The following is a 20,738-nucleotide window of genomic DNA, read 5'->3' as shown; positions in this document are numbered from 1 at the left end:
GCGGCCACTGCACTCCAGTCTGGGCGACAGAGTGAGACTCCAACTCAAAAAAATTTTTTAAATTAAATAAAAATAATAGTATAAGCAGATTATTTATAAATATAGAGGCAAATTCCAATGAATGCGCTAAACTAATTAAAAGTGACTGCCTCCAGGCAGAGGGATTTGGAGGTGGAGAGAGGAAGGGGAAGGCACTGCTACTGCTCTATGTATGCTCTATGTACCTTTTGTGTTATAAATGAAATGAGCTACATATGTAACTTTGTTCATGTATAAACTGAGCAAAAATAAAAGTATTTCTTAAGAGAACTGACCTCAAAAATTATCTTAAGCTATTATATTTCTGTGCAATGCTAGAGTCACGGTTTCAAACTTCAGTGGACATAAAACTCTCCAGGTGAGCCTGTTCAAAACGCAGAATCCCAGGCCCCTACCAAAAGTATCTGAATCCTCAGGTCTGGGATGGGCCCTGGGAATCTGCATTTTAAACTACCCTTCTAGGCGGTTTCGATGCATGGAGTTCAAAGCCCACACTTGGAGAAGCACAGAGTAGACAAAAGACAGCGGGCATCAGTGAGCAGACCGGGAGACTAGGCATCCTTCTAGCGGGCAAGCTGCCAGGCCTGAGCTCCTACCCACATCAGCTCCCCGTTTTCACATCAGAACTGCCCCTTTAAGTACAGTGAAATGTTAAACAAGCTGAGCTTTCTTGTGAACATAATTCCGACACATTCACCACATTCTCTGCCCCAGAGGTTCTCAATTTGCAGCAATAGATGTATATTCACTGCCACCGGGAGGAGGTGGAGAGAAGGGAGTTGGGGGGTGGAGGGGCCTACTCCAAGACACTTCTCCTCTACCTACCTACCTTCTGGGTCCTTCTCACAGATTAGAGTCCCTAAATGACCGGTCAAGGTCCTTGGGGGGTGGGGCAGGGGCATCAGGAGTATGAAGGCTTCATTACCCTCAGACAATGGCTTGGACAGATTCCTCCTATGCATTCAGCAGCCTGTATAGGATTAGTGTATACAGCATGTTTAGAAGGCCCCATGCTATATCCTGTTGACCGCCAGTGTCAAAGCCTCATGAATGCCTTTTGCTGAGGCATGGTAAGCCTCTCTGTAACTATAGTTTCTCTTTTTAAAGTAAGAATCCCCGCAAGGCTGAGGAAGGTGCCCTAAAGCTCCGCAGGCCATTGCAGTCTGTCCTGAGGCTGTCCCTGACTCTCTCTCTGCCCTCCCTGGCTCCCTTTCATGGTGTTGCCCCTAGACATTGGGCTCAGGGGCCTCCAGCCAAAGCTGCTGACTCTGACCACGGCCTTTCTCTGGGCTGTGTTCATTTGCATCGTGCTGCTGAGGGTGGAGGAGAGCTATATAGGCTCCAGGCCATTCACCAGAGGATTAGGCCAGGCCTGAGGGAGCGGTGGGAAAGAAGCAGCGGGAAAGAAGCAGCGGGGAAGGCCCGGCTCCATTCCTTGAGAGTTCAACATGCCCTACCTGCTGCCAGGATTCTTCTGTGACCGCGTGATCCGAGAGAGGGACAGGAGAAACGGAGAGGGCACCGTCACACAGCCCCTCAAGTTTGAGGGGCAGGATTTTGTTGTTCTCAAACAAAGGTGTCTGGCGCAGAAGTGCCTCTTTGAGGATCGTGTGTTCCCAGCAGGTGTTCAGGCCCTGGGCTCCCATGAGCTGAGCCAGAAAACCAAGATGAAGGCCATCACGTGGAAAAGGCCAAAGGTAGGGATGGAAGGGACGGGGGCTTCAGGAACCAGCTCTTGAGGAACAGAAAGTCGAGCGATCCAGAACCTCAGGTCATGGATCACTGAGCAAGTGGTTTATCAAGATTCTCTGTATCTGTGTGCGCCCAAAATACTTTCCTGCTTCCTTCCAAAACTGGAGATAGTATTTTCTATTCCTGAACTAGAGCTTATTATAATACTTTATAGGTCCCTGAAGTTGTAAATATTTTTAAGAGAGCAAATGCATTTAATTAAATTCATAGTAAGATTGTAAGCTATAATAGATTATCACATTCCTTCTTGAGAGCAGGCGTTTCAGGGGTGGGAGAGTAGAGAAATTGAGAGGTTGAGAGCATTAAGGCTCATAGGAGCGTTCCATGGAAGGTGTTTAACAGTAACCAAATGGGAGGTTAGAGACCTGCCTTCTTAACTTTAAGGAAAGCTGGCTCTTTCGCGCGGTGTCATGTCTATTTAAACAGAAAGGTTCATGCTGATCAGCCAGACTCCTCACAGTGTGAAGCATTTTGCTCCAGACTACCTTGTGGGGCAACTGAGGGGTCCACTTAAGTCAACATGAATAGGTCAAAGTGCTTGGGAGTAGGGCCAGGGCCTTCTTACCGCATGAAGATACCTATAGCCCCAAAAGGGTTCACTGCACTTAGAGCAGGCAAGAAACTCCCTATGTTAGTGGGCTCTAAAGTGGATGTATACAACCCAGTGAATTTGCAAGGTGGTCTACTGGAGTGTATGAATAAAAATATTTGAACTATTTATATATTTTTAAATAAACATATTTTTCTTATTTTTATTTTTGGTAGAGACAGAGTCTTGCTATATTGCTCAAACTGGTCTCAATTTCCTGATCTTAAGCTATTCTCCTGCCGTGGTCTCCCAAAGCTGTGGGATTATAGGCATGAGCCACTATACCCAGCCCAAACTTTTAATTTCAGAACAGTTGTAAATTTACAGAAAAACTGTGAGGATATGACAGAGTTCTTATATACTCTACAGTCAGTTTCTCCTATTATTAGCATTTTACATTAATATTAATATGGTACATTTATTACAATTAATTAACTAATGTTGATATATTATTATTAACTGAAGTTCATACTTTATTCAGATTTCCTCAGTTTTTATCTAATGTCCTTTTTCCGTTCCAAGATCCCACCCAAGATATATTGTATTTAGTAGTAGTGTCTCCCTAACCTCCTCTTTGCTGTGACAGTCTCTCAGACTTTCCTTGTTTTTGATGCCCTTTACAATTTTAAAGAGTAGTGGTCAGGTATTTTGTAAAATACCCCTCAACTGGCATTTGTCTCCTGTTTTTCTCCTTATGGACTTATGGATTTGGGGAAGAAAGAGCACAGCGGCAGAGTACCATGTCATCACATTCTATATCTAGGGTACAGACAATAAACATCCCTTATCATGGTTGATGTTGACCTTGATCACCTGGCTGAAGTAGGGTCTGTCAGATTTCTCTACCGTAAAGCAACTTTTCCCCCTCTTTTCCACAATATACTTTTTGGAAGCAAGACACTAAGTGTAAACCCATACTTCAGGAATGAGGAGCTATGTTCCACCCTCTTATGGGCAGAATATTTACATAACTTATTGGAAATAATCATATCAATGTCAATGTGGACTCATGAGTATTTATTTTTTATTTTGGGTTATAATTCAGTGCTTCTTTATTTTGTTGCACAGGTTCTTCCAGCTTTAGTCATTGGGAGCTCTCATTTGGCTTCTATGTCTATTTGACCTACACCTATTGTTATGGTGTTTTTTGTTTTTTGTTTTCTTGAGCACTTTCTTACTTTCTGGCACTTCAAGATGCCCCAGGCTCATAATGCATATCTCCTGCCCCATCTTAGAATCAGTGATTTTTTCAAGGAGCGCTAGTTCCTTTGATTGGAAAATAGTATCGAAAACCAAGATCTAGCTGCTAGATGTATTCATTGTAACTGGAATGTGATTGCTTCTGTTCCTCTCAACTGATAGAAAAAGGAGATATGTGTGTGCATGTGTGTGTGTGTATGTGTGTGTGTGCCCATGCATGCTAACCTATGTATATACACATATCTATAAATATTTCTTCTATGTATAATCATTTCACATATCTGTAAAAATTTCTCTATATAGCCATCTGTATCTGTATTAAGCTAAACATGAATTCATACTGACATACCTAAGTAATTCTATGCTGTTTGTGTGAATGTAAATGAATTTTTTTTTTTAATTTAAAATTTCAGTTGCTCATTCCTGGTATATAGGAAAGCAAGTGGCTTTTATATACTAACTTTGAATCCTGCAACTCAGCTATACTTACTTATTGGTTCCTGGTGGATTTTTTGGTCATTTGTTTGGAATTTTCTACATGGACAAGTATGTTACCTGTGAATAAAGACAGTTTATTTCCTTACTTCCATCTTTATATCTTTCATTTTTTTCTTGTCTTATTGCATTAGCTAGGGCTTCCAGTGTGGTGTTAAACAGAAATGGTAAAAGGGGACATCCTGCCTTGTTCCTGATCTTAAGAGGAAAACATCTAGTTTCTCACCACTAAGTATGAAGTTAGTGGCTAGACATGGTGACTCATTTCTATAATTGCAGCACTTTGGGAGACCAAGGCAGAAGGATCACTTAAGCCCAGGAGTTTGAGACCAGCCTGGGTAACATAGTGAAAACTTGTCTCTGCAAAGAGTAAAAAAGTAGCCAGGCATGGTGGCACATGCCTGTAGTCACAGCTACTCGAAAGGCTAAGGATAGAGGATCGTTTGAACCCAGGAATTTGAGGCTTCAGTGAGCTGTGTACTCACTGGAGCTGTGTACTGGAGCCTGGGCAACAGAGTGAGACTCTGACTCAGAAAGAAAAAAAATTATCTCTTGTTCTTTTCAAAAGTGGATGCTCCCTTCCTAGCTAGTTGAGAGTTTGGTGGGGGGTTTTGTTTTTGTTTTGGGGATTTTTTATTAATAAACTATGAATGAGTGTTGAATTTTGTCAAGTGCTTTTTCTGCATCATTTGATTTAATATGTGAACTTTATTCATAGCCTATTGGTATGGTATATTACATAGATTGTTTTTTGTTTTGTTTTGTTTTTTTGAGTTGGAGTCTCACTCTGTTGCCCAGGCTGGAGTACAGTGGCATGCTCACAGCTCAGGTGATCCTTCTGCCTCAGCCTTACAAGTAGCTGGAACAACAGGCACATGCCACTACACCCGGTTAATTCTTTGATTTATTGTAGAGATGAGGTCTCACCAAGTTGCCCAGGCTGGTTTCGAACCCCTGAGCTCAGGCAATTCTTTTGCCTTAGCCTCCCAAAGTGCTGGGATTATAGGTGTGAGCTACTGTACTCAGCCCACTGATTGATTTTTGAATGTTGAATCAGCCTTGCATAAATACCCTTGATCATGATATATAATTCTGTTTAGACATTGTGGTATTTGAGTTGCCAATATTTTCTTTGAAGATTTTGCTTCTATGTTTGTAACAGATATTGGTCTGCAGTTTTCCTCTATTGCAATATATTTTTCTGACTTGGGTATTAGGGTAATGCTGGCCTAATAGAATGAGTTAGGAAGTGTTCCCTCTACTTCTATTTCATGGAAGATAATGTGGAGAATTGATATTTCTTCCTTGAATACCTGGTAGAACTCACCTATTCAACCATCTGAGTTTGGATGGTTATTAATTATTGACTTAATATATTTGATAGGTATAGCCTCGTTCAAAGTATCTTCTTCTCTTATATGAATTTTGGTAATTTGTATCTTTCAAGAAATGTGACCATTTCACCTAAGTTATCAGATTTGTGAGCATGAAGCTATCCATAGTATTCCTTTATTATCCTTTTAATGTTCACAGACTCAGTAATGATAACCTCTCCTTCATTTTTGATATTTGTGTTTCCTCTTTTTGTCTTGTTTAGTACGGCTAGAGGTTTATCGATTATATTGATCTTTCCAAAGAACTGTTTTTGTTTTCATTGACTTTCTATTGTTTTACTGTTTTTTATTTCATTGGCTTCTGTTCTGAGTTTTGTTTTCCTCTGCCTGTGTTAGGCTTAAATTTCTCTTCTCTAGTGTCCCAAGGTGGAATATTGTTTATTGATTTTTAGATCTTACTTATTTTCTAACATATGCAGTTAATGCTACAGATTTCTATTTAAGCACTGCTTTTATTGCATCCCACAAATTTTGATGTTATATTTTTATTTTTGTTCAAAATATTTTTTATTAGTCAGGTGTGGTAGCACACGCCTGTAGTTCCAGCTACTTGGAAGGCTGAGGTGGAAGGATCACTGGAGCCCAGCAGGTCGAGGCTGCAGTAGCCGGGACTGTGCCACTGCACTCCAGCCTCGGTGACAGAGTGAAACTCCAACTCAAAATATATATGTATATATATATTTTAAACTTCTTTTGCAATTTCTTCTCTGACTCATGTGTTATTTAGAAGTGTGTTGCTTAATTTCCAAACAATTTGGGATTTTCCAACAATCTTTTTGTTATTGATTTTTATATCATTCCACTGTGGTCTGAGAGCATACTTTGTATGATTTCTATTATTTTACAGTTGTTATGGCCCAGAATGTGGTCTTAGTGACTTATTACATATGACTTTGAGAAGACTATTTATTCTGCTGCTGTTGGAATAGTCTATTGATGTCAATTTGATCAAGTTGGTTGATAGTGTTGCTCAGGTCAATGATATCCTTGCTGATTTTCTGCCTTCTTGATCTATAATCACTGAAAGAAAGGAATTGACATCTCAGGTACAATACTGACTGTGACTAGTTCTCTGTTCTATCACTTCTTTGCCTCATGTATTTTTACACTCTGTTGTTAGGTGCACACACATTTAGGATTGTATGTCTCCTTGGAGAACTGACCTTTCCAGAATCATGTAATGCCTCTCCTCATCTCTGATCATTCTGATGCCTGCTTCCTCTGAAATTAATATAACTACTCCAATTTTCTTTTGATTCGTGTTAGCGATATATCCTTCTCTATGAGTCTTTATATTTAAAGTGGGTTTCCTGAAGACAGCACATGGCTGAGCCTTGTTTTTACCTCTCAATCTTTGTCTTTTAATTGGTGTATTTAGACCATTCATGTGTAAGTGATTGTATTGTTAGATTACTTCTACCATGTATATAACTATTTTCTATTTGTTGCATTTGTTCTTTATCCCCTCCTCCTTTTTCTAGTTTCTCTGGTTTAATTAAGCATTTTATATGATTCCATTTTATCTTCTCTCTTAGTATGTCAATTATAGTCCTTTTTTTCAATTTTAGTGCTCATGCTAGAGTTTTCATTATGCATTTATGATTAATCTAGGTCTACCTTCAAATAACACTATACCATTTCATTTGCAGTCTGGGTAATTTACAAGAGTATTTCCATTTCCTTCTTTCCTGTGCTTATGACGTTACTGTAATTCATTCACTAATCTATATGCTATAACTGCCCAACACATTATTTTTATTATGATTTTAACAAAGTTACTATTTAGATTAAGACTTTAAAATTAGAGATTTTCTTTTACTTTTATTTACTTCTTCTCCAACACTCTTCCATTCTTTATGTGGGCCCAAGTTTCTGACCTTTTCTTTTTTCTCTGAAGAACTTCTTTTAACATTTCTTGCAGGCAATGAATTCTTTCAACTTTTGCTTGTCTGATTAAGCTGCAGAATATTAATATTAATAATATCACCACCAAAATCATTCCTGAAAACAGTTTGTAGTTTTTTCATATGCTTTCTTCTTTATCCTTCCAATTTAAATAGTTTTATTTTTTTTATTTTTTTATTTTTTTTGAGTTGGAGTCTCACTCTGTCGCCCAGACTGGAATGCAGTGGCCACTCCCGGCCACCGCAGCCTCGACCTGCTGGGCTCCGGCGATCCTTCCGCCTCAGCCTTCCGAGTAGCCGGAATTACAGGCAAGTGCTACCACGCCCGGATAATTTTTTGATTTATTGTAGAGATGAGGTCTTGCTGCCCAGGCGGGTCTCGAACCCGCGGGCTCAGGCAATCCACTCACCTCAGCCTCCCAAAGGCGCGGGATTACAGGCTGAGCCACCGAGCCCGGCTTAAATAGTTTTAAATAGTTGTGTGTGGCCTGAACATTAAGGCAATAGATTATATACTTTATACCCTCCCTTTAATCATCATTTCATTTTAATTCTAAATACTAAGTATCCCCAGTTCTTGTGTCCTTTGAAACCTTCTGATCGTCAGAAGCTTATTCTCAGGAAAAACTCATGGTAACAGTATTTTCTGAATTCTTACATATTCGAAAATTTGCCCACACCCTTTTTCCTTGAAAGAAAGATGTGCTATATATAAATCCTTGGTTCACATTTTCCTTCCTTGAGTTTCTTAAATTGCTCCAATTTCTTCTGGCTTAAAATCTTATTGCTGAAAAGTCTAACAATAACCTAATGTTTTTTCCTTAAAAGTGGCATTCTCTCTTGCTGGATGACCAAACAATTTTTTTCTTTTTCTTTGAAGTCTGGTAATTTTCTAGAATATATCTTCATATTGGTCATTCTGGTTTGATATTCTCAGTTTGCCTGTTCAATATGTAGTATTAAATACATGCTTTTGGCCTGGCGCAGTGGCTCATGCCTGTACTTTGGGAGGCAGAGGCGAGAGGATTGCCCGAGCCTACAGGTTGGAGACCAGTCTGGGCAATATGGCGAGGCCTCATCTCTGCAATAAATAAAAAATTTAGCTGGGCGTGGTGGTGCATGCCTGTAGTTCCAGCAACTTAGAAGGCTAAAGCAGAAGGGTCACCTGAGCCTAGCAAGTGGAGGCTGCCGTGGCCATGAGTGTGCCACTGCACTCCAACTGGCGCAACAGAGTGAGAGTGACTCCAAAAAAAAAAAATTATTTTAGGAAATCTTTTTTCAAATTATAGTTTTTAATATTTATTCTGTTCCTTCACCTTTCTTCTTCAAAGACCCTTATTATCTGTATGTTAAATCTGTTTTACCATATTTGTCACTTTCTCTTGAATTCTAGTTATCTCTTTCTTTGTTTCTTTTAGTAATTTTCCTTCTTCACACCTTCTTTTTCCCTTCAGGTATTATTTGTTTTATTCACTTCCTCTTGTGTTCTTCCATATCTAATGTTTATTTCTTTTTCTTTTTTTTTTTTTTTTTTTTTTTGAGTTGGAGTCTCACTCTGTCGCCCAAACTGGAGTGCAGTGGCCACTCCCGGCCACCGCAGCCTCGACCTGCTGGGCTCCGGTGATCCTTCTGCCTCAGCCTTCCGAGTAGCCGGAATTACAGGCGCGCGTTACCATGCCCGTCTGATTTTTTTTTATTTATTGTAGAGATGAGGTCTCACCACCCAGGCGGGTCTCAAACCCGCGGGCTCAGGCAATCCACTCACCTCAGCCTCCCAAAGGCGCGGGATTACAGGCTGAGCCACCGAGCCCGGCTGAATGTTTATTTCTTAGATGACTTTTTTTCTTTTATTTCTAAGTCTTTTTTGAGTTTTGTCATCTTGTTTCCAAATTTTCCACATTCTTATTTATATTATTTTTCATGACTTATACAATTTTTAAGCTGATTTTGAAATAACTGCTTATAGTTTGATCTGTTTAGTGGATATAACTTAGTCAGGCTTTTACTGACTTCTTATTCTTTCTATTATTATTATTATTATTTTAGAAACGGGATCTTGCTTTGTTGCCCAGGCCAGTGTCAAATTCCTTGCCTCAAGCAATTCTCCTACCTTGGCTTTCCAAAGTGCTGGGATTACAGCAATAAGCTACTGTGTCTGGTCTGTTAACTCTTTGTAATGCTCATATTGTACCATCCTTGCCCAGTGGGAACGTCTTCAAATTGAATTCTGTGTCTTTTTGACACAACCCAGAATTTGATAATTTTCTTCTCTGAAAAAGTCGCCTAGGCTTATCTTCCCCTCCCCACCCAGGCTTATCTTACATATTTCTTGCCCCATATCTTGAATTGGCTATTTCTTCAATGACTTCCAGCTTATTTTAATGGGAAATGGTGTGTAAAGATAACAGTCGGAGCTGGATGTGGTGCCTCACGCCTGTAATCTCAGCACTTTGGAAGGCTACAGTGGAAGGATTGCTTGAGCCCAGGAGTTTGAGACCATCTTGGGAAACAGTGAGATCCCCATTTCTACAAAAAATCAAAATATTAGCCAGCAATGGTGACACGTGCCTGTAGTCCCAGCTACTCAGGAGGTGGAAAGATCATCTGATCCAAAGAGGTGGAGGCTGTAGTGAGCCATGATTGTGCCACTACACTCCAGCCTGGGCAACAGAGTGCCTCCAAAAAAAAAAAAAAAAAGATGGCAATATGAATGTTGATGTTCTCTTTACTACTAAATTGTTATTGCAATCAATTTTTTAGTGCATAGGGAAAGGAATTTTTTTTAAAGAGCTAAAAATAAACACGAGTTATACTTATATATGCAATTCAATGTTAATGCTGCAGGGTTATTTTAGTTATTTGACTTTATAATTTTACATATTTTCTTTTACACTACAAAATCTTGGTTCCTAGTGACATTAACGTAAATTCTTTTTTTTTTTTTTGAGTTGGAGTCTCACTCTGTCGCCCAGACTGGAGTGCAGTGGCCACTCCCGGCCACCGCAGCCTCGACCTGCTGGGCTCCGGCGATCCTTCCGCCTCAGCCTTCTGAGTAACTGGAACTACAGGCGCGCGCTACCACACCCGACTAATTTTTTTTTAATTTTTTTGTAGAGATGAGGTCTCGCCAAGTTGCCCAGGTGGGTCTCGAACCCGTGGGCTCAGGCAATCCACTCACCTCAGCCTCCCAAAGGCACGGGATTACAGGCTGAGCCACTGAGCCCGGCTTAACTTAAATTCTTACTTGCTTTATCAAACAGTATACATGTCAACATTTAAAAATAATAATATTGGCTGGGCTCGGTGACTCAGCCTGTAATCCCAGCACTTTGGAAGGCTGAGGTGAGTGGATTGCTTGAGCTCATGGGTTTTAGACCAGGCAACTTGGCAAAATCTCGTCTCTACAATTTAGAAAAAAAAAAACTTAGCCAGGCATGGTAGCACACTCCTGTAGTTCCGGCTACTTGGAAAGCTGAGGTGGAAAGATCGCCGGAGCCCAGCAGGTGGAAGCTGTGGTGGCCATGAGTGTGCCACTGCACTCCAGCCTGGGCAACAGAGTGAGATTCCAACTCAATAATAAAAATAATTTATTCCTAATGGTTCATATTTATTTATGATTTTGGTTTTTGTCCTTAAGCTATATCCCAAAAGCTAGAACAACCAAAATGTTATACTTTAAGTTACTTGAAATAATTCTTTTAGCCAGGCTCGGTGGCTCAGCCTGTAATTCCGCACCTTTGGGAGGCTGAGGTGAGTGGATTGCCTGAGCCCGCGGGTTCGAGATCCACCTAGACAACTTGGCGAGACCTCATCTCTACAGTAAATCAGAATGGGAGGGTGAGGTGAGCGGATTGCCTGAGCCCGTGGGTTCGAGACCCGCCTGGGCAACTTGGCGAGACCTCATCTCTACAATAAATCAAAATGAGCCGGGTGTGGTAGCGCACGCCTGTAGTTCCAGCTACTCAGAAGGCTGAGGCGGAAGGATCGCCGGAGCCCAGCAGGTCGAGGCTTCAGTGGCCGGGAGTGGCCATTGCACTCCAGTCTGGGTGACAGAGTGAGACTCCAACTCAAAAAAAAAAATTCTTTTTATGTGTATGGTTATGCCACCAACTTTTTATGCAGTTAGGTTCCTTTGCTTTAGTCTGTGCTCAGCTTTATTTATTTTATTTATTTCTTTTTTGAATCAGGGTCTTCCTCTTTCTCCCAGGCTGGAGTGCAGTGGCACAATCAAGGCTCACCACAGCCTCAACCTCATTAGCTCCGACAATCCTTCTACCTCAGCCTCCTGATGAGTACTCACTATGTTGCCTGGCTGGTCTCAAACTCTCAGGCTCAAGCAATACTCCTGCCTCAGCCTCCCAAAGTGTTAGGATTACAGGCATGAGCCACCACGCCCAGCAGCATTCAGGTTTTACAGACTGCTTTTGAAAATTATGTATTATTTGGCTTTTAGACATGATTCCTAAGTCAAAACTATTTTAAACAGTTATATTCAGAGTTTTACTTTCATTCCTATTTCCGCTACATTATTCCCTCCCTCCCTATACAGGTAACCTTTTTAAAAAGCAATTGTTTTTGGTTTATCCTTCCACTGCATTCAGAGTTTCAGACTTTCCATCCCACACTACAGCATGCCTCCCATCTGAAACTCTGAATGCAATGGAAGTAGGAAAGTTGCATCCCTGAGTGCAGGGGCTTCCCTTGGTTATATTGAGTTCTGATTAAAAGGAGAAAGAGAGAGAGAGCTGTGTCACGGGACTACCAAGCCGTCTTGAAGCTGCAAAGAATAGTGTTCAAGCCAAAACACTGAATCTATAATGATTTTTTAAAAATTTTCCTGGTGTGTTCAAACCTCAAGTAATTATTTTTAAATTTAAAAAGTAAGCTGGGCTCGGTGGCTCAGCCTGTAATCCTGCACTTTGGGAGGCTGAGGTGAGTGGATTGCCTGAACCTGCGGGTTCGAGACCCGCCTGGGCAACTTGGCGAGACCTCATCTCTACAACAAATTTTTAAAAAATCACCCAGGCACGGTAGCGCGTGCCTGTAATTCTGGCTACTCGGAATGCTGAGGCGGAAGGATTGCCGGAGCCCAGTAAGGCGAGGTTGCAGTGGCCGGGAGCGGCTACTGCACTCCAGTCTGGACGACAGAGTGAGACTCTAACTCAAAAAAAAAAAAAAAAAAAAGTAAGACACATCCAAATAGAAACAAGAGCACCCTCTGTTGGCCTTTGCTGGGCTGCACATAATCTGGAGTACCTGGATTTGAAAATTGCTGCTGGTGCCCTTGGTGCTGACCTGAGTAGGCAGCGAAGCCTGCGGAACTCACTCCTGTGGACCCTGGGACATTTACTGACTCTAAATATATATCTATGTTGCCACATTCTGGGGAGAAAATCCCTTATTTTCCTTCTGGCATCTCTTCTCCTGGCATAGAAAAAGCAAGCACCATGCTTTCTGCTGTCACTTTGCCAAAGCTGTGACAGGAATAACACTGGCTTAACTCTCAAGGTACATCCTTACTCAGATAGGATAACTGTGGGGGAGCAGCATGGGACAATGTGAGGAGGCATGTTCCTGGCTTTCATACCGACTGGCTGTGCATCCTTGGACAAGTTTCTTACTCTCTGAGACACACACACAAGTCTCATTTTTGAGCCTCAGTTTTCTTATCTGAAAGAATAAGAATCATAGTATTCTACCCACAGGGCTGTTTTTGGAGCCTTAAGTTAGTGGCATGTGTGAAGCTCCTGATACAGAGTACCAACACTACCTAGTGGAACTCAATAACTATCACTATTATTACCTGGTCATTTCCTTTTTGTTTCACAGGAAATCTGCGAGAATCCTCGATTTATCATTGGTGGAGCCAATAGAACTGACATCTGTCAAGGAGATCTAGGTAGGAATGTCCCTCCTGCCTGGTGATCAAGGTCGGCTCAGTGGCTCAGCCTGTAATACCAGCACTTTGGGAGGCCAAGGCGAGTGGATTGCCTGAGCCTGTGGGTTCAAGACCCACTTGGGCAACTTGGCGAGATCTCATCTCTGCAATACATCAAAAATTAGCCTGGTGTGGTAGCGCACGCCTGAAGCTCCAGCTCCTCAGAAGGCTGAGGCAGAAGGATTGCTGGAGCCCAACAGGCTAAGGCTGAGGTGGCCGGGAGCATGCCACTGCACTCCAGTCTGGGTGACAGAGTGAGACTCCAACTTCCAGGAAGTAAAGGGACAATAGTCTGTGCTTGCCTTTAATGACTTCTCTAAAAGTTACTTTTGTTCATTATCTATGTGCAGGTGATTGCTTTGTTTCCTCCCACGCATCTCATTAGCACTCTGCCTTGTGTCACAGAAGGTATGACACATTCTACAGCCTCCAGTCTAGAGTCTGAAGGACACTTATGTACCCCACTCCACACAACGAAAGCCCTGCTTTTAACTGCCCATCTTAGAACACAGTGCTGTGACTGTGTACCAAGCATGCCACAGAAAGGCAAATAACGTGAATTCGCGTTTCAATTGCCCCAGCACAGCTCCTTATTAAAGGAGTCTTTCAGCCGAGCTCGATGGCTCAGCCTGTAATCCTGCGCCTTTGAGAGGCTGAGGTGAGTGGATTGCCTGAGCCCGCGGGGTTCGAAACCCGCCTGGGCAGGCGAGACCTCATCTCTACAATAAAATCAAACAATTAGCTAGGCGTGGTAGTGCGCGCCTGTAATTCCGGCTACTTGAAAGGCTGAGGCAGAAGGATCTCTGGAGCCCAGCAGGCCAAGGCTGTGGTGGCCAGGAGCGGCCACTGCACTCCAGTCTGGGCGACAGAGTGAGACTCCAACTCAAAAAAAAATAAAAATAAAGGAGTCTTTCAACCAAGATGCCATTTGCCTATGAATGAGTATCTGATTTTCTGTTTGGTTGGTTAACTTGGCTGTTCCATCCGACCTTCCTCTCTCTCAGCCTCTTGTTCAAGAAGTGTTGGTGTGGACTATAGGCAGCTCTGTGAAGTAAACTTGGAGAGAACATCAACAGACACAATTTTAAACTTGAGGGAAAAAGGGTTCCCAAGACCAAATGAAAGGAATTTAGCTTACTTGGCTCCAGAAGGAGAGGCTAAGGAGAAATTCACTATTGAACTTCTGCATCTGAGGGAAGGCTTCCTGCAGAGCCCTGGACAAGCTAATAATCTGGGTCTCTAAACCAATACACTGTTCTAAGGAGAGGCTGGTTGCTTCCAAGGTCGGAGTGGGAGCTGGCTGCTGGCTCTCAGCCTCCCTTTTAGTTTCTCAGTGTTGCATTTCACCTAACCCATCCTCCTTAGAAGACAACGCTGTGAGTGTCAGGGTACCAGGTATGCCCTCTGGGTGTACACACACACACACGTACACACATGTGCGCGCGCGCACACACACACACACACACAAACACACACACACAGAGCAAACTTTTATCTTCCACCACATACAGTATTCTGCCAGAAAGGAGGTCCCGGGAATAAGAAAATATCCCCATCTCATTCCATTGCAAGCAAGTCACAGTGCCCCTGTAGACTGGTTCCAGGAAAGCTGCCTAACCAACCTTCCTTACAATACAAATCTGCTTGGTAGATGGTTCTCTGACGCTCAGTCTTTGCTGAGGTCAGAAGGGGAAATGGACTCACATTGCAAAGGAGCAGGGCAGATTTCCTACAGACATGGAGAAAGAACAACCCAATTATGATCAGCTACTGCTCTGTCTCCATTGAAGCCCAAAATGAGAGTTTACTTTCCAGAGGAGGAACTGCCTATTATAACCTTCAGGAAATATCCAGTTGGAGGGAGTAAGTTACCCTCTTGATCATATTGTTACGGAATTCCTGTCAAAATCTCCAGAGAACACCAAGTGAATCCCCCTTCTTCAGAGAAGTGGAGCAGCTGGCTGGGATTGGGTCTTTTTTTTCCCTAGATGGGCAGAGGGGCAGTCCCACCCATGACCTGTGTGTTTGTCTGCAGGGGACTGCTGGTTTCTCGCCGCCATTGCCTGCCTGACCCTGAACGAGCGGCTCCTTTTCCGAGTCATACCCCATGATCAAAGTTTCATTGAAAACTACGCGGGGATCTTCCACTTTCAGGTGAGGTCATGAGAATGTAGTTAAGAGGACCAGCTGCAGTCCACCCACCAATGGGCTTCTGGGCCTTCCCAGAGGCTCCAGGAAAGATTCCACCCACCTCCCAAGCTGTGACACTGGGCAGTGACCCCCTGAAAGCTTCAAGCCTGTGAGGAAGCAGTTGTTTATTTCTGTCTCCCTAATCCCTCCCCCCACCTTCCGCTATGTCCCAGAAAGGCAGGAAGACATCCTGTTTACTGGCCTGTGGTTCTATTTTTGCCTTTCCAGTTGTCTGGCTGCCGAGTTATTGCCTGCAGCCTTTCTCAAGTAAGTCCCTAAGACATTAGCACAGGGATACCCTAGGGCCCTTCAGGTTGTATAGGAACCCCTGATCTGGGAACTGCAGCTCCTGTGTGCTTCTTTCTCTTTGCCCAGAAAAGTCTGGTTAACCTGGGGACCAGGCTTCTGGTTTCCCAGAACTGAGTCTCATGGTTCCAGCATCACTTTCACCATTGGAAATGTTCTGAGTCTAAATCGTCTTGTCATAGAACCCAATCCTGGTGCTGGCCAGAACCAAAATGAATCCTACTTGTAGGGATCTCGTAGATTCTAGGGTTCTGAGGAGTCAGTCTGTCTCCAGCTCTGAAGGCTCCCTAATGTCCTGGGATGACCCAAATCATCAGTTGATGTACCTGCTGGTCTTGTACCCCAACAATGAAAGCCCCAGGAAAGGTCTTTCTTCAGGTTCAGGGTTCCATATCCTGCTGCCTCAGAGCATGAGCAAGGCAGCCAGGCCCTGAATTTGGTTTCTCCCTGCCATCACACTTCTTGTGTCCTTCTGATATTTAAAGGGCCATAAATACGAAGACCAGATAGGTTTCTATCCTCTTTCCCAAGTGTCATTGGAAAGGAGATTAAACTACGCTTGGCCTTCTTCAGTTCATTTGATTTGCTCAAAAAAGAACATCCAAAATTGAAATGATTGGACAATGTTCCTGCAATAACCAGAGTATATTCCGGGTCACTTTCCTCTTCTATTTCTAATCCTTATTCTTCACTTTGTCATCGAAAAACACATAAGTCAATATTCCACCTTCACTGCGTAGTTCTCAATCCTGGTTGCATTGAATCATCTGGGACACTAAAAAGTACTAATACCCAGACCCTGGCCCAGACCTCCTGAGCAACAGAATTAAAAACTTAAGTCCTTAGATGTTCATGGATCACCTATTGTACGTGGTACTGGGCTGACTCTGTGGAAGAGAAGAAGTGGCGTGTAACTCACTTCCTGCCCTCAGAAAGCTCCAAGTCCAGTTAGAGATAGATTCGCATACCCTGAAGTCAGAATAGGATGAACAAGCACCAAGATGCAGAGCCTAGGAAATGGTACTGGTTTGGGATTAAAAAAAAAAAACCCTGAGGAAAGTGGGAATAAGGTCATATTTCCTAATGGTAATCTGAGGATGTGACTCTGTTCTTGACACTTCTGTGCAGTTCTGGCGCTATGGAGACTGGGTAGATGTGGTTATTGATGACTGCTTGCCAACGTACAACAATCAACTAGTTTTCACCAAATCCAACCACCGCAATGAGTTCTGGAGTGCTCTGCTGGAGAAGGCTTATGCTAAGTAAGGCAACACTTTAGAATATGGGGTAAGACAAGAGGTGAGAGAGTGAGTTGTAAAATCCGGCCAAGGTCTCATTCACAGCAGGGTGCATGTGTCTATGTACACACATATATGTATACGTGGGTGTTCAGCTGTGACCCAAAGTCAGACACGATCAGTTCCATGCAACAACGCTAACTAAAAATGCAAAGCTTAAGAGCAGAAATGGAAAGTGGTGCAGGAAATCTTTAGTTTTTGGCTCCCATCATGAGCTCTTTAATTTATCCTTCATGATGGCATTGCAAATGATGGATCAAAGCACTGTATCTTTGGAGCTCAGATCACAGGGTCTTGTTTGGCTTAAACAAGCATGAGGGGCCACCCCTTCAGGTCCCTTCCCACTGTGGGAGCTTCTGTGTTCTCTCAATAATGCCTGTTTTCTCACTTTAAAAAAAACAACCAAGCATGAGCTTGTGGCATATTAATAAAATATGTTGTCCCTCAACTTAGAAACTTTAATGCAGCCCAACCTCAAGGTTCAGAATATAGTAGAAAGAGAACTATCAGAAATTGGGAACAGCTGGGTTCCAATCCCAGTGCTTCTGGTTCTCTGTGGCCTTGGGTGGGTCACATAGTCTCTTGAGCTCATTTTCTTCATTTCAAAGGGACAGAATCATTGTTCCCATTTCATTAATGTGAAAGTGATGAAAGACCATTATAGGTCCCGGAGCAAAGTTCTGGTGGCAGTGGTACCTGGGTTATGATTCCTGGAACTCCATGACCTTAGATTGACCTTCATTCTCTCCAAGGCTCCATGGATCCTATGAGGCTCTGAAAGGTGGGAACACCACAGAGGCTATGGAGGACTTCACAGGAGGTGTGACAGAGTTTTTTGAGATCAAGGATGCTCCCAGAGACATGTACAAGATCATGAAGAAAGCCATAGAACGAGGCTCCCTCATGGGCTGCTCCATTGATGTAAGTCTGGGGTGTGGGGTACAGGAAGAGAATGGTCAAGTATCAGGAAGCCTTTTACCCAATGAATGTCAGCATAGGGCCTTCTCCTGGACAGAGTTAATGTTTTGCTTTAGGAAGTAGGAATTGGCTTTCGACTGAAGACTGGGAATTTCTCAAGGGAGAGAAGTTCTTGGGGATTTTCAGCAAAAAGAATAAGCAAGAACATTCCTTGCCCTGGGATTTAGGTGGAAATAGGTCCAGAGGCCTCTTTTGTCTGTACTCCTCAGTCCCATCATGCCCTCATTAAGGTGGCCACATACTTGGCTATGGACCTGAGCCCGCCATTTCCCTAAGAAAGCCCCCCAGTCCTTGAGTTTTGACCAGATCCCCCACCTGGGACACAGGCTTTGTGTCGTTATCTGGGAGAAGCTAAGTCTGCAGTTCCCCTCTCAGTGCAACGGGGTAGTGTGAACTGAGTCAGGAGCCAAGGGTATAGAGTTGGCCAACATGGCCAGGCCTCCTGAGTTTCAGGAAACATACCTTACCTGAGGGCTGCTCAATGGATAACAAATAGTTTTGTTGCTTTCCACTGGGGAGGAAGGAGCCCAAGCTGAATTCCTGCTCCTTCTTCTCCCAGTATCCCCAAGGGTTAGGAAAGCTTGGAAGATCCATTAGCATACAACACCATGGATAAACTTTTTTTTCTGGATCACTTTTATCCATCTTTTCTCCATTCATACTCTATTGATCTCTCTTCTCTTCCTTTGTCTCTCCCCTCCCTCTTCCTATCTCCTTCCCTTTCCACCCTCCTCTGTTTGTTCTCTCTCCCTTTCCTGGGTCATCCCCTCCCCTCCCTATTGGGCCTCAGGATGGCACGAACATGACCTATGGAACCTCTCCTTCTGGTCTGAATATGGGGGAGTTGATTGCACGGATGGTGAGGAATATGGATAACTCGCTTCTCAGGGACTCAGACCTCGACCCCAGAGATTCAGATGACAGACCGACCCGGGTGTGTACACCTCCAATTGTCAGGCGTGACCATCCTTCCAACCTGCATGACCTCAACCTCCCCTCAGGAACCAGTGCCTCATCCAGAGACCCCTCTCCTGGATCCTTCCAAGGGTCTGTGTTGGAATAACTTGCTCATTCCAAGGCTCCCAAAGAAGGTGGAAGAGCTAGAACTTGGAGGGACTCTCTGGGAGTTTCTTCATATTCCATAATCTGGGCAGTTTCTCTGACAATGAATTCGCAGGCGGAAATACAAGAGAAGCTTAGTTTATTTAAAATATTTTTCCTTTTCTGACTTACTTATTTGTTCAACATTTACTTTTGAGCCCTTACTATGTGCTAGGCACTCTTCTAGCAAACAAAGCAAATGCTCTCCCCTTTGTTCACTATTCTAGCGAAAAAAAGCAGTCTCTCCCCTTATAGGCTATATTCTAGTACTTTTAGAAGTAACGTATGTTCATCGGTGAATACTGAGCCATAGAGAAAAAACACAGAGGAAATTTTAACTTGTATCTTCCCCATCTAAAGATAACCACCCTTAACATTTGGCATATGCCCTTGCAGGATTTTTCTACACACACACTTTATATTTTTATTTTGTAAATGTCATACTTGAATGTACCTCTTTGCAGCCTGCTTTTTTCAGTTAGTTTCATATTCCTTTTTTTTTTTTTTTTATTGAGTCAGAGTCTCACTCTGTCACCCAGGCTGGAGTGCAGTGGCACTCTCACAGTCACCCCAGCACCAACCCACCGGGCTCAGGTGATCAATCCTTCCACCTCAGCTTTCCAAGTAGTGGAACTAGAGGTGCGTGCTACCACACCTGGCTAATTTTTTTGACATAGTGTAGAGACAAGATCTCACCAAGTTGCCCGGGCTGGTCTTGAATCCCTGGGCTCAGGCAATCTTGCCTTGGCCTCCCAAAGTGCTGGGATTATAGGCTCGAGCTACCACGTCCGGCCAGTTTCTTTTTTTTTTTGAGTTGGAGTCTCACTCTGTTGCCCAGACTGGAGTGCAGTGGCCGCTCCCGGACACCGCAGCCTTGACCTGCTGGTCTCTGGCCATCCTTCCGCCTCAGCCTTCCAAGTAGCTGTAACTACAGGTGTGTGCTACCACGCCCGGCTAATTTTTCTCGCCAAGTTGCCCAGGTGGGTCTCGAATCCGCGGGCTCAGGTAATTCACTCACCTCGGCCTCCCAAAGTGCGGATTTACAGGCTGAGCCACCAAGCCCGGCTGGCCTCATATTCTTAATGTGACAAAACTATTCTCCTATGACATTTTTTAGTAGTTGCACAATATTCAAACATGTTATAATTTACTTATCCAACACCCTATTATTGGAAAGTTGGGTTATTTCTTTTTGGCTATTATTTTAAAATACAGTGAGGAGCATCCCATGGTGAGTTCCATAGAACAGATTTCCAGCAGTCAAATTGCTAGATCAAATAATATGTTTAATGAATGACAAAAGGGTCATTTCTGGTAGCTTACCAGGTCTAGAACTAAGGATGAGGATGAGCGAACCTCCTGCCTCCTCCCTGTCTCTTCAGAGTGATTTGGATCATGATGACCAAGATCTGGGAGATACTGAGATGCCAAAAGCTCTGGCCTCACCCACATCCCTCACCCCAAAAAGACTCCAGGAATTCCACAGCCCTGTCTGGCTCCAGGAAGTTCCTCTTAAAGCTGTTATATTCTGAGGCAAACTGAAGCCACAGAGAA

General features: G+C 43.2%; 1 protein-coding gene across 9 annotated transcripts in view; it reads left to right on the top strand.

The window, feature by feature from the left end:
• The window catches only part of CAPN3 (calpain 3), a 55,588-nt gene that overhangs the window by 15,358 nt on the left and 19,492 nt on the right, over positions 1 to 20,738 (top strand). For 4 of the 9 annotated variants that reach the window (XM_008059366.2, XM_008059362.2, XM_008059401.1 and 1 more), the window contains exons 2-6: positions 13,203 to 13,272; positions 15,347 to 15,465; positions 16,936 to 17,069; positions 17,858 to 18,026; positions 18,874 to 19,017. In XM_008059366.2, the coding sequence (XP_008057557.1) occupies positions 13,203 to 13,272; positions 15,347 to 15,465; positions 16,936 to 17,069; positions 17,858 to 18,026; positions 18,874 to 19,017 (636 nt within the window). Of the gene's footprint in view, positions 1 to 1,487; positions 1,737 to 13,202; positions 13,273 to 15,346; positions 15,466 to 16,935; positions 17,070 to 17,857; positions 18,027 to 18,873; positions 19,018 to 20,738 lie in introns of those variants that run through there. The other 5 variants (XM_008059377.2, XM_008059412.1, XM_008059396.2 and 2 more) reach the window with 3 other exon arrangements.

The sequence above is a fragment of the Carlito syrichta genome, unplaced genomic scaffold (assembly GCF_000164805.1).
Source record: "Carlito syrichta isolate Samal-C Ts95f unplaced genomic scaffold, Tarsius_syrichta-2.0.1 Scaffold91562, whole genome shotgun sequence".
Lineage (NCBI taxonomy): Eukaryota > Metazoa > Chordata > Mammalia > Primates > Tarsiidae > Carlito > Carlito syrichta.
This window is presented reverse-complemented; position numbering and strand designations above follow the sequence as displayed.